We start from the raw sequence: 14,784 nt of genomic DNA, 5'->3' as shown, positions 1-14,784 counted from the left end.
TCAATCCCTTTGTTCACCAGACCTTCTCTAACAGTGATGTAATAAAATATCACTCATCAGGTAGAGAGGAATCTTCTTCATTAGTTCTGAAGCTCAACCTGCAGACCTGTCGAAAGGAGTCACTGAAAGAGGCAGACGTGCTTTTTCTTCTGCAATTAGGTCGAGGTCTTCATGTGTATATCAGGCCTCCTATATACATATGAAAATTGCCAGTGGTTGTCTGTTATAGGTAAAGTGGTATTTCTCTCACAAAAAGGTTTAGACAATTTCACAATGGCATGCCCATTTCATCTGTGTACTTTTCATGAGAAAGAATTCAAATGCTAGGATGATACACCTTGATCACACACATTACTGAATCCTAATGCTGCTTCTATGGATTTTTTTTTAATAAACAAATAACCCTATTATAACTGCTCCTTTCTTCTCCTAACAATTTTAAAGTGTCCAGAAAATCCCTGACCAAGTTTCTAACAAAATCTTAAAATTAAATAAATAATTAAGCTTCTTAGAAGGTCAGACAAATAGTAAAATAATTAGAAGGCTCACTACTGCTTCTTAGTGATATTAATGATGTTTAATGTGAGGACTACATAATATCTACACAAATCCATGACTACTTTGCCTTGGAACTGCCTAAGAGGGAGCATCACAATTTGTACCAGTCACCAAAAAATGTCTGAATGTGTTTAGTATACTACATTTATAGCAGTGACATATTTTAGAAGCTACCCAGCAAAATGTTAGTATTTTAAAAGATCTGGTGATGAAACCCCCAACCAGGACAATGCTTGCTAAAATAACTTTCCTTGTAAAATTTCATACAAATTAGGTAGAAAATTTGGTATTGGGAAGGTGTAGTGGGATTAACTGTAGACTCACTTAAACATACAAAGCAACCAATTTCCCAATATATTCCAGCCATGGAATAGGCAAGGAATTGGTGAATAAAGAAAATACTGATCCCTGTTGGAATTTCCTGATTCCAATTCCTGAGGTCTGATTCAGTTATGTCCAACCTTTGAGATCCAATGACTGAAGGAAAGAGGGTGTGCCAAAGGTCTCTTCAGGTTTCCAACATCTAGATGAAGATAGTATCACTCAGGGGGTCCCAGAGCACTGAGGCCCCAGTGCCAGAAAAATGAGATGTCTGATAATCTGTTATGTGAATCCAGAAAGTCAAAAGGATCTCCAAGTTTTCTGTCCCTTGTTCATTCCTCTTCTTCCTCCTCTAGCTGATCACAGAAATGCTTGTTTTAATTATGAGTAATACTAGTGATCATTTATTGCTAGTTACTTGTGGCACAGTAACAAATATCAAATTGCAGTTAGCTTTATTGTTAAGCTTTACTTTAATACAGCCCTGTATTTTACTCAAGTGTTTAATCTTCATAGTTCTATTCATATGGCAGGTTTACTAGTTAAAACAACACTAACAGCAACTAGAAGGCACACTAGAAAAGTCCAATAAATACTGGTTACATGAATATTGTGTTTACTTAAAGTGGCATGTATCACTCAAACATTCATTAAACACCTACTACATGCAGATCAGGAGTTATCTTTATTTCACTTGGGGGAATTAGTACAGACTTCACTGAAAATGTATGAGGCTGGAGGAGGGCTTTATTCTGCCTATAGCAGAACCTCACTAACACCCTCCCACCCCAGTGTTTCCTATCTCTGAACCCTCTCTAGCTATACAACCAATTGGGGGATTGATTATCCTTTTCCAAGTTCTTGTATTACCCGGCTTTATTCTGGTTGTTCATTTATTGCTATTAATATGTGCTTTAAAGTTGCATCTGCACAACAGTTACATCTTTGCCTTGGTAAACAAGATCATCATTTGGAAACACTGATCCAAAATCAGAATACAGAAGATCAAATAGAACAACATCAAACAACACTTCTTCCCTGGGCAGAAACACTCTTTGAGTGTAACAGTGATCTAGAAGGAAAAGGAGAAAGTACTACCAGTGATGACAGCCCAGTTTCAGAATGGCTGTTAAGATAGGGCATTTTAATGCTTAAAAAGGAAGGGCCATCTCTCAAAATGATGGCACTCTCAATTTAACACATTTAGTTTTATGGAAAAGGATTTCAAGAACATATCTACACATTTCATGTGAACAGATACAAAGACTCCTGCATATCCTTTTCACTAATATGCACAGAATCAGAGTCACAGTGCCGTAGAGATTGCATATACTCTATACACACCAAATACACACACACTCTTTAAATCCCCAAAGACATATTATATATATTCAGACATACATAGAGCCATAATTATATCTGATATTCTGGGAAAATATAACAATTTGAAATACCAAAATAAAACAATCTTCACTCCTTTTAAAAAGCTTGTAAATAACAGATATGTATAAATAAAGTTTGAGCTAAATTATTTATTCTTCTTCAAGTTGAGCCTTTTCTTTACTTTAAAACGCGTATGTCAAAGCTGAAGTTAATAAAAACCTTGGAGGCTTCTAAGGACATTAAAGTTAGCTGACTCTATTAAATAATTAAATAACTCTTTAATTAACAATTAATTAAATATTTAATTATTAAACAAATAATTAAATAAATCTGATTAATATGAAAAACTGTCCATTCACAAAAGTCCAATATTTTCAAAACCATATTCTAAAATCTAAGTCAACTTATTTTCATGTCAGTTTGTCTTATGAATGTAATTTACTAGAGAATAGGTAAATAGCATTTACCAGGCTGTGATTCATTATTGCAATAAACTTATTTAGGACCACAATGCACAATGAAACACCACTTCACATCCACTAGGATAGCTATTAAAAAAAAAAAAAAAGGAACATAAGTATTGGGGAGGATGTAGAGAAACTGGAACTGTTGTAAACTGCTGGTGGGAATATAAAACGTGCAAACCACCATGGAAAATAGTTTGGCAGTTCCTCAAAAAATTAAACATAGAATTACCACATGACTCAGCAATACCCAAAAGAATTTAAAACAGTATTCAAATAAATATCTGTAAACAAATGGTCATAGCAGCACTATTCATAATAGCCAGAAGGTAGAAACAAGCCAAATATCCACCAACAGATGATGGATAAACAAAATGTGGTGTATCCATACACTGTGTACTGATTGTTTGTGTCCCTAAAAGTCATATGCTGAAGCCCTACTCCCCAACGTAATAGTGTTTGGAAATGGAGCCTTTGAGAGGTAATTAGGTCATGAGGGGAGAACCCCCATGAATGGGATTAGTGGCCTTCTAAGAAGAGACACAAGAGACGTAATCTCTTTCTACCATACGAGGATACAGTAAGAAGGTAGCCATCTGCAAATCACAAACTATGTCTTCATCAGACACCAAATCTACTAGCACCTTGATCTTGAATTTCCCAGCCTCCAGAACTCTGAGAAATAAATGTTTGCTGTTTAAGCCACACAGTCTCTGGTATTTTGTTATAACAGCCTACACTGATTAAGACATACTACAGTGGAATATTATTCAGCCATAAAAAGGAATAAAATACTGACACATGCTACAACATGGATGAACTTTGAAAACATTATGCTAGGTGAAAGAAGCCATATACAAAAGGTCACATAATGTATTACTCCATTTATATAAAATATCCCAAATAGTGAAGTCCAGAAGCAGGAAGCACATTGGTGGTTGCCAGGAGTTGGAGGAGGAGTTAATGGGGACTGACCACTTAATGGGTATGTTTTCTTTAGGAGCAATGAAAATGTTTTAGAACTTGATCAAGGTGGTAGTTGCACAACATTGTGAATATACTAAATGCCACTGAACTGTTTACTTTAAAATGGCTCATGTTATACAAATGTTTCCTCAGTTTTCAAAAAAACTTAGGATTCCATAGAATAATAAATTTAGTTGTTTTAAAATTTTATTTTCTTTAGTAATAATGAATAATTATTAGTGAGTAAAGAATCGTATATATGAACAATGAAACCGAATCCTGGATTTTTAAATCTGATTAAATAAAATGTTTAAGTATCTCAGTTTTGATCAACACATACAGGTGTATTAAAGAGTTTATACAAAATATGTCTGAATATAGGGAGAATTATTCTCCAAAATGTGTCCATTATAAATATCATGTGTGTTTGGGGTTCTACTTAATTGCTTACTTGACAAAAGGCTTCCTTAATTCATGTATTTGAGAAACAAAGTACTCATTGGAGAAGATACTTCGTGTGAATAAAACCACAATCAATGCTTGTTTGGGAAACTAAGTTCACCTGACAAAAGTGGTTAAAAAAAGAGAGAGAGAGAGAGAGAGAGAGAGAGAGAGAGAGAGAAACAAATAAAGTTAACATTAACATAATAGTTTGTGATGTCAAGATTCCACAGTAACAAATGCTGGATGTCACTGTATACAGAGCCTTTTGGGGACCACTTTAAAAAGCAACCCAGCAGATAGTTATATGTGCAGCTAATTAACAGACACCTACAGTACAAAACAAAACAAACAAAACAAAACAACAACAACAACAAAAAACTTACGAAATTTGATACCTGTAGAATTTCCAGTGGTGGCCTCATACAGATTCAAAAAGTGCTTCATATCAAAAAATTTAGGTGATATAACCTAAAAATCTATGATAGTTCAAAAAGTAGCTCTACTGATGACAAAGACACAGATGTAAAAGATGCATTTATAAAAAGTATTAATAAAATTGTTTCATGAAATGAGAGGTAAAAAAGTGAAATGCCTGAATAAATATTAATTTTGTATAATGTGTAATTTTAAATATTTTTGAGTTAATCAAAAGAAACCCTTTTGTGACCTTAATGGGAAAACAGAGTATCACTTTATATTCAAAGATTATCAGTATATGTATGCATCAGAGAAAAGACTGAAAAGAGCTACACTATGAAAATGTTTCAGTGATTAATTTGAAAGGTAAAAGTGATTATTTCAGGATTGTGATTTTAATTTTCTCTATACTTCTTTTGCATTTTCAACATTTTTCTCAATCTACATGTACTACTCTTGATTAAAACAGAACAGTAAGAACTGAAAATAAAGTTTGTTTTCTTAGTGACATGGAATTATATAGAACCTTTGCTCCAGAAGAGGCCAAGAGTCTCCCAGTCTAACCTACTGCCACATTGGAGAACATTGGACATCATCCAGCTTCTTCCTCATACTGAGATCAGTATTTTGAAAAACACTTGTTCCACTGTTAAACAATTGAAAAATTCCCTGATTCATCAGTAATTTTATTAATCTCTATCTATGCCAGGGGCTGAGGTCTGCATGATAAACTCAAATATGTAGTATTCTCTAATTTTCTGCTACCTACTATTTCCAATTTTATAATATGGAGAAAGAATATAGGCTAACACCTTTCTTTAGAAGATAATCTATGAGGTATTGTTTAAGTTTTCACTTTTCCAGGATCTACTGTCGGTTCTGTTCCTTTGTATACCCTACCCGTCTTTCATTAACATCTTAAAATGGCATAGCCAGGACCTAAAACAACATTCCAAATGATTTCTGATCAGCCCTAAAGAGTCAGAATTAATCCCAGGATATCTGAATATTTTTCTTTTACCTTTATGAATGCAGTTTAAGACTGTATCAGCACTGCTAATAGTTACATGTTATTGACCACTTAAGATTATAATCAATGGAATCACCCAAGTCCATTTCAGTAACAACTCAGGTCTTCCAAATCTATTGCTTAAGCAAAATGCATTTTTCCACTTCCAAGTTTAAATATGAGTGGGAGGGGAATTCATCTTAGAATAAAGGAAATATATATTTCCTGGTCACAGAAAGCTCTCCATTTCCCTTGTGTATTTTTAGCTTGACTAAACTAATAATCAATCGAATATTTATTGCATGTTTTAGCTACAGGAAATTGTACACTTTTAATGTTCAGTTTATGAAGAAAATCACAGCATCAAAGGCAGTATGGCTGATTAAATGAATCACTTAAGGTCTTAATCAGAGAGAAAAGTGAACACAGAAGTGGTTAAGAAATAATGACTTTCCCTGGGTCTTTTAGAAACCACCGATTCACAAACTCTGTTTTCCTCTCAATGTTCTCTCAGCAGCAGCAATACTGCCAAGCCCCAGCAGGGATAAGAATCTCTCTACCTACATCCCTTATATAAGTTCTAAGAAAGAGTTACAGAATTCCAGTTTTCCCTGTTTATATCTGACTTTATACAAATATAGCCACCAATTTATTTCTAGGTTTAAAAAACTTGATATAAATCCTTGGGAAGCAAGAAATACTAACATTCTAAGTTTCAAATACAAACCTGAAAGTTAAATTGTACATTAGTCTTATTAGTGAAATCTCTATAACTTCTCATGTGCCAAGATTTATTATAATCTGCCAAAAATGAGAGCAGCTATGTCTACTGGAAAAATCTTATCTGCCACTATTTTGTCCAAACCATACAAGTAGTGGCCTAGTAAGTGGTTAGAAAAAATGCTCCCTACTTGCATAAGTACTTAATGTGCCCACTTTTGTCCTACACAGATTTTAATTAACAGAATGTCACTTCACACACATAAGTAGTTTTCTCAGAAATGGTAAAAAGAGTTAAGTGTTTGGAATTACCTTGAGTGGTGAAGTTGAAGAGTGCAGGTGTGTCTCGCCCATTTGGTAGTTTGACATTTGGGTCCCTTAGTTCATCAAAAAATGAATGTGCACAAGCTTCCAGTGGTGTCAATCGGGCAGTTGGTGTATACTCCAGCAGACGGCTACACAGTGCAATTGCCTCCGGTGGAGTCCGGGGTCGGAAGACCTACAGCACAAAAAAAAGGGAAAGAACAATTAATGCTTCAGTGTAAGAATCTTAGCAAATTATCCTTTGAGTACTGAGTTAATTCCCACCACGTACAACAACATGGTTGCATTTGTGAAAGGAAGCTTCTAGAATGAAAAGAGTTAACTGCATATGCTTCACCACACTGGGGTGAACTGCTAATTAAAAACTATATGAGAAAAGCTCAGAGAAAAAACTAGGGGAAATAGGAAAAAAAATCTACAGCACAATTAAATATGCACACAAAATACAGGCACAAGAGAAAGACTGGATTCTGGAGGTAAGCACACCTAGAAAAATATAAAATTTTTAAAAAAGATTTGACTACTGTGGCAGTAAAATAAAAAGCTGCCTCTTTTGTGTGATTTTTAGCAGAATATCAGAATAATTGACAGCCCTACTCAAATTTGGTAATCAAGATCTTTTAAAAGAGAAAAGCTATTTACTTTAGATCTACAAATGCCAGTGACTTGGTATTAACTCTTTAATATAAGAGTCTACCTTATTTGAAAAAAATTCTTGAATACCCAGAATTTGACAAACTGTCCAAGGCTTTTCTCAAGGAGTAGCTGTTATCACAAACATGGCCAGATTACCCTCATTTGAATGAATATTCTAGGGTTTTAATTAGGGAGAACGAAATGTACTTTTCATTAAGAGCCATTAATTCACAGAAAAAGTCAACTGAAGGCTATATTAAAGCAAAATGCGTATGAACTAGTTTGCTTAAAAGAACAGAACGCCTTCCACATCTATGTCTTGAAATGCTTAATCAATACATAAAACTATGAAAATAACTCTGTTGTAAATTATGGAGAGTTGAAGAATAAAAACAGAAAGGAGAAAAACAGAAACAAATATAAACAGATGAACAGAAAGCCTTTGAAACAAAAGAAAAATGAAATGTATACCCCTTGATAGGAAGAACACAGGATAACAGAGGGTGTGGTAGTGGCAGCAGACAGACATATAAAGAGAGGCAGAAAAGTATAAATGGAAGGAAACAGTGCAGGAAGGACATGTAGATTGTGATGAGGCATGGAGGACCCTGGGAGTAAGGTTTCCTGATGAGAGCAGCTCATGTAACATCTGGCCGTTCACTTAGACTGGAGGTAGGAGAACTAGTTACTACTATAGAGCTCATTACTTTTCAAGAGACTACTTGTAAGAGTACTTTCTACAGTGAAAACCTTTTTTTCTTTTGTTTTTACACAAAGTTTATTGCTAATAAAGATATTTTCCATGGAAATTGAGAAATTGGCTTGAGTAGGAATTCATTTCAGGACGTTAAAGGCCTTAATTATTCATTTGACCATATTAGAAAACCCTCTGTACAGTCAAAAACTGCTTTATCTTTATTCTTTCGAGTGATCGGAGTTGCCTCAGTCAAGGAAATCTTCAAAGTATTATATTATTTGAAACGTTCAGATCTTCCACTATTTTAAGAAATTTTTCCCTCTCTTGCTTTCTAGCCAGGTTCATTTTCAAATTCAGAATGTAAAAGAAAATAATCAGTGGGAAAACTCAGAAAACCTTTCATAAAAATATCAAGTATTACTGAGAAGTTTTATCCCTGAGGGCTGTCTGCATTTATTTCACAGCACATGGATTTATTTTGCTAGCTAGTCTAAGGAAAAATGCTTTTGCACCAATATGGGAGCACATAAGTAGAATTAAAAGTACCACTAAAAGTAGAAATAAGTGTCTCCTGCTAACATTCAAATGTAGGGTAGCTGGACAGTGAGTGTACTTTAATGAAAAATTTCATGTTATATTAATGAAGATTTTGTGTTAAAGGTACTAATAAACCAGTACTGTAACCTTATCTCTGATTATTAAAAAAAAAAAAAAAAAAAAAAGTCATCCACATCCTTTTAGTATCTTACTGGCTACAAATGACCATCCAGGTTGGTACTAAGATAGGTATTAGCTTATTTTGCCAGGGAATCCTAACTCATGGAAAAACAGAGTTAAAAACAATAAAGAAGAATTCATTCTAAGAGCCTACATTAAAATCAAGACTTAAGCTGCCTTTAAAAAAGTATCCGTTATTTTTTTTATACCCTTTGAGAGATTCCTGATAAGACCAGTATTCTATGGATAAAGGTTAAGTGGGAAATTATGTGGAGTCAAAACCAGTGTCTCCCAAAGTTCAGATTTGTGACCATAATATAGGGTGTGGTAGCATACAACTTCAAAAAATTAGAGGCCAAACTAGAAAACAGCTCTTCTGAATTCTTTGTGTCTAAAGAAAAGGAAGCCAGTAACTACTGAAATTTGGCTAATAACAAAGCTTCTGCTGCTGTACTCATTTAAATTGTTTAAGATTCATAACCTTTATTGCTGCGTATCGTTGTTCATATTTATTCTTGTAAAAGTAATTTTTAAACCCCACAATTCCTAAACTTTAGTCTAGATGTCAATAAATCACTCAGGAGACTGACAACCTAAATAAATATATGATAAGTAAAACCTGTATTGCCACATAGTGAATGAAGAAGAAATCACAGCTAACTACCTATGCTGTTTTTACTTTTACATTTCCAGAATGAATAACGGTTTTGCCTTTCTAAAAAAAGTTTTCCCCCTAGTTTTATAGACCTGCCCTGAAATTTTGGGAAAAAAAAATTAAGTACATACCCGCACTCCTGAGGTGAAATGTCCTGTTCCTGACGAATCCTAAAGATGATAATGCAGTGAAATAATCCAAACAGGGGAAGTCAATCCAAAAGAGAATAGTCCAGCAAGGAAAAATATATCCAGTGTTATAAGAAATCCATGGTGTTGGGGGGGGGGGACATAGAAAATGTTTATACAGTTATAAACTTTAAACATCAGTCTCCACAGTAGCAAGTCCAAGTTTTAAAAATTATTTCACCACAGTGTATGCAAAAAAATTTTTGATTGCGCAATGGTGAGGCACAATAAAGAAACATTTTAATTTTAATTTATTATGTTCCAATGCCAGTGCGTTTATTAAAAAAATACAAAACCAAAAAAAGTTAAAATCAAAATGAAATCTAGAAGTAAACTTCCCAAAGTAAAGTGTTTGGTCTTCTACGACCTGGATTCATCGTCCATTGACATGACTGGGATGGGGCATATTAGCCTGCTTTTAAAGATATCAGTTCCCAATATGCTAATTTTTATCTATTAATTTATTCCAGTTAGACAGTATAAACATTTTTTTTTGCTTAATTATTAGTGATGGAAGAAAGTAATAAATATATTTAATTTATATTACTATAGATTTCAAGCCAGATATTTTCAATTTGTGTGAGCTAAGAAGGATCAGGCCACCGCGGATTATTCTCCATTTTGGATTGACTTCCCTGCTAAAAGATATTTGCTGACATTCTCATTATTTTAGGATTCTTCAGGAAATTGACATATCACCTCAGGAGTGAGGGTATAAACTTACTTTCTCTATTGTGGGCTTTGCCCCCTCATACCCTTGCACCCATTTCTTAGTAAAAATAAATATAGAACATTCTTTCCTTTTTGGAAAAACTCACTGAAAAAAAAATGCTACATCTTTGAGCACTACAAATTCAACACAGTTCCAAGTGCAAATATGCCCAATTCACCCACCAAAAGCTAAACAAAAATATATATACAATAAACAATACAACTAAGGGACAGTCACAGTTATAGGTGACATGCATAGTAATGTACACCAACACCTAGGCACAACGGAGCCAAATATGCAAGGGAGGTAGTAGGATCTATTATGTCTAGGTATTGAGAATAAAAAATGGCAGAACTCACCAGTAGCTGTGAATTCCCTTCGCTATTCTAAGAGAATTTAACATTCTTTTAGGATAGTTTCCAGTGGGGGAATTAATATTTTGCAAAAATAAATAATCCGCGGATTACTTTTAGTCTGCAGACTAAAATTTAGTACACGGATTAAAATCCGGCCCATCAGAATAAAAATCTCTCATGAACTAAAACACAATCAGCTGGACAAAGATAGAAAGCAAGACTAAAAAAAATGAGAGCACAAAGTAAGACTCAATTGGGCCAACTAACGATTAGTGCGCAGACTAAATATGGCCAGCCAAGTATGTTAGCAAGGCCATGAAGAGCCCAAAACACCCCCTGTAAAAACTAAAAACAAAAGTAAATAAATAAAATAAAACAGAACAAAGCAAAAAATAAATAAACAAAAGAAAGAAAACAGAAAGGAAAAATTGAAAAGAACTAAAACACTGACATGAACTTTTAAGTGATTCAAATACTACCTCACCTGTGCAGCAACTCATTTTCTTAAATTGAAGCAAACTCTCACCACAAATACTAGTCCACAGAAGAAACTAACAGAAAAAATTCATTTTTTCAAAAAGAAAGTCTCTATGGTATTGAACAAATGCAAATGAGTCCTTAAATGAAGAATTATTCAAAATAAATTTGCATTTGGATAACTCAAAAATGACAGAGGCAATTTTCTCCTTACATGTCCTAGACAGAAACTTTTGCCATCAAATACCAAATTTCAACCTGGAGCTAACTGTTATGACTGAATCTTAAGCCTTTTAAAATTACCATTTATAAACAAATATCAAGGCCTATGATAGATTCTCATAGCATCAGCTCTCAGCAATTCTACTATATTAAACAGCCAACCAGAGCAATGTAAAAATGCCTAAGGCAAAGATAATTAATCTAAGTAGAACACAGAACAAGTGCTGTGCCTGTTCCGAACAGCTATTCTTTCCTAGATTTCATTGTGATAAATGTACAACATAGACGCTGTTCTCTGGTTATACACAAAATACACAAGCACCCAATGTTGAAGACTGATAAACCATGAACACTCCTAAAGAGCAACCCCAATACTGCCTCTCAAGCAGTCTATTTATCATCTAAAATTATTTGCAATTTGTAAACCTAAATATAGGATTAAAAGTGAGAGGATGCCATAGATTTGTTGAAGAGTTATGTTAATTAACCAGGTTAAGTAGCTACGAAAAAAACTTAAGTCTACTAAAGAGTTCACATGTGGTACATCATTCATAAGAAGCACAAACATCCTTTCCTTAGCCACAACAGAGACAGCATTCAATAAATTTCATCTGTACTAATTAAAAGGCTTATTGAGTTTTCCTGAGCTCTACTACAGTAAGAAATTATTATATGTGTTGACATCAGCATTTAGTTAATTTCTCCCTCTAACATCACTCACTGATAGAATAGTACTGCAGGCTTACCCAGAAGTATGATTTACCAAATGTCTACTTACTCAATTTAATCTCTCATTGTTCACAAAATAGTTACTGTAGTTAGACTGACCTTCCTAGGAATATAGGAATATTTTCTTTTTATCCATACCTCCTCATCTTAAGGGACAGTCCCCTAGGCTACAACAATTCCTGACCTTAGCAACATCTAATCAAATCAAAATCCTCCTTCAACAGCCCACCCTACCTTTTTCTTCTATCACCTTTAAGAAGGCTTCCTTTTTTCCTCTACCTCCCTCACTGGAGATCTGCCTTATACCTATAAAGCATGTGAAACACCTCTGAACACCTACAGCACACAATCAAGTATCTGGTTATATGTTATTCAATATTTGCTTCAACTGAGTCATTTATATCACCTGTAAGCTTTTCAAAAACAAGGGCTATATATTTTACTTCTTTTTCATACTTTATGGTATCCGGCACAGTGCTGGGTACATAGGAGATAGGTGTTTTAAGGAAAAAATGATATATTAAAAGTAGATTTTTGCTTTCTTTTTTAATTTACCTCCAACCCTATCCCTCTGCTCCCCACAAGTGATCTCAAAACTTATGCCTTAGTATTCTTTCTTGTTTATATTATCCATCTTACATAGGGATTAGCCACCCTAGGGGCTAGATTTTAAAGTGCATAGTTTTCAGCAAAGAAATGGGAGCATAGCCAGTATAACTAGAAAAGTGAGGAAGTCTACGCACATGGGAAAATAAATGTTAGAGAAGAAGTGATTATTCTAGCACTAATGAAGATGTAGGTAGAAAATTCAGTAGAAAACAGTGTATTTTTGAGACAAGTGATAATGGATTAGTAGAATGTTCAGGGCAGATGTTAAGTAATAATATAAAACTAATTTACCTAAGCAACAGAACAAAACAGACAGGTGCAATCTTAGGAACTAGTAGAAATCCCACCATTGTTTTAGGCTTTCTGGAATACATGTGAGCAAAACCAGAAAAGGCTGATAAGCTTGCTTGCAAAAAAAGAAGTCTGACAACAAATTTTGTTTTGTGCTCTCTCGACCCCTCTGAAGGCATTTTTTAAAACTGTAAATGTGTTAAACTATAGTTGAAACAGCTAAGTTTACCAAGTGAAAAATATTGTACTGAAAAGCTCAGAAAAAAAAGGTAAAATTATAAAGTCTTAAAAAAAATAAGTACGGTAGGAAAAAAAAAAGTACAGTAAGGTTTTGTGTTTAGTTTTAAACATAGAGAATAAAAAATGTACCATGTCCTATCTAGTCTGGTACCTTTAACAGCTGAAACGACCTCGAACCCAATTTTCTGCTTACTCATAGCTAGTTGTAAATAGTACATTTATTCATTTTCAAGTATGTGGACAGTGTTCTAAGAAATTGAGTATGTAAGGACTGACTTGTGGATACTGCTTTCTGTGATACTTAACCAATAATCTATGGCCCCATATATCCTACAGACACTTAACTATTAAACTTACTACGTGTTCCAAAGACTTAGCAACAAACATTTTAAAGTAACGGATATCCATCTTATTATTACCATTATGAAAAAGAAATTAGGAACTGCTACAATACATATGGTGGAACTTGAAAGGTACTATAAGAGTTATATGGTGGGAATTAATCATGGAGAGCTCAGAAAATTAGAAAATATTTCATGGGAGAAGTTAAGATTTGAGTCTTGACAAAAGATTAAGATGTGGTAAGCAGGGAAGAAGAAGATCCTTCCAAGTGTGAAAAGACGCTAATAAAAGAGAAATATAAATCACTTCTCTGGGGGAAAATTAGAGGTTAGAAAGGTCAGGGACAGAACAAGAATAAACTTCTTGCTTTTCTGGGGAAAAAGAGAAACAATAAGGAACAGAATGACTGTATAATCTATTATCCAAAATGGGACACTTTTGAGAGTGAAGGGACATTCAATTAATAACTAAACTAGACAAGCAAAAAGTGGGACATAATCATCACCTTGTCTTTATATGTATGTCATATTTTCCTAAAAGCAATGAGTAATCAGAGAAGATTTCTAAATAGGAGTGACAGTATTACATGTACTTTTAAGAAAACTTTGGGGCGCCTGGGTGGCGCAGTCGGTTAAGCGTCCGACTTCAGCCAGGTCACGATCTCGCGGTCCGTGAGTTCGAGCCCCGCGTCGGGCTCCGGGCTGATGGCTCGGAGCCTGGAGCCTGTTTCCGATTCTGTGTCTCCCTCTCTCTCTGCCCCTCCCCCGTTCATGCTCTGTCTCTCTCTGTCCCAAAAATAAATAAAAAACATTGAAAAAAAAAATTTAAAAAAAAAAAAAAAAAGAAAACTTTGAGCCACCTGGGTGGCTCAGTAGGTTAAGTGTCCCACTCTTGATTTTGGTTCAGGTCACGACATCATGGTTTGTGAGACCAAGCTCTGCATGATCAAGCCCTGTGTCAGGCTCCACGCTGATAGTGTGGAGCCTGCTTGGGATTCTCTCTCTCTTTCTATCTCTCTCTCTCTCTCTCTCTCCACATATGTGCTCTCGCAAAATAAACATTAAAAAACAAAAAAAAAGATGCGAAACTGAAGGAGGGAAACTGGTTAGGAGGCTGTTTTAACAATTCTATGATACGATGATGGCCAAAACTAAACTCCGGGCAGGACAGAGAGGACAAATCATAGAACTATATTGGAGGCAGGATCTTTATATTACTTTAGAACTAAAATAAAATAATCCTTTATATGCATATTACTATTTTCCAAAGAATCCTAGAAAAGACAATAGCTAATTGGTATCTTGCAA

The 14,784-nt window shown here is 34.5% G+C and overlaps 1 protein-coding gene across 3 annotated transcripts in view; it reads right to left on the bottom strand.

Annotated features, from left to right (window-relative positions):
- GSK3B (glycogen synthase kinase 3 beta) overlaps positions 1–14,784 on the bottom strand; it is a 195,490-nt gene that overhangs the window by 24,514 nt on the left and 156,192 nt on the right. For 2 of the 3 annotated variants that reach the window (XM_058731277.1, XM_058731275.1), the window contains exons 9-10: positions 9,443–9,481; positions 6,595–6,781 (exon numbers count right to left, since the gene is read on the bottom strand). In XM_058731277.1, coding sequence (XP_058587260.1) covers positions 6,595–6,781; positions 9,443–9,481 — 226 coding nt within the window. The remainder of the gene's footprint in view (positions 1–6,594; positions 6,782–9,442; positions 9,482–14,784) is intronic. The other variant, XM_058731276.1, reaches the window with a different exon arrangement.

Source organism: Neofelis nebulosa, chromosome 5 (assembly GCF_028018385.1).
Source record: "Neofelis nebulosa isolate mNeoNeb1 chromosome 5, mNeoNeb1.pri, whole genome shotgun sequence".
In the NCBI taxonomy this organism is placed as follows: Eukaryota; Metazoa; Chordata; class Mammalia; order Carnivora; family Felidae; genus Neofelis; species Neofelis nebulosa.
This window is presented reverse-complemented; position numbering and strand designations above follow the sequence as displayed.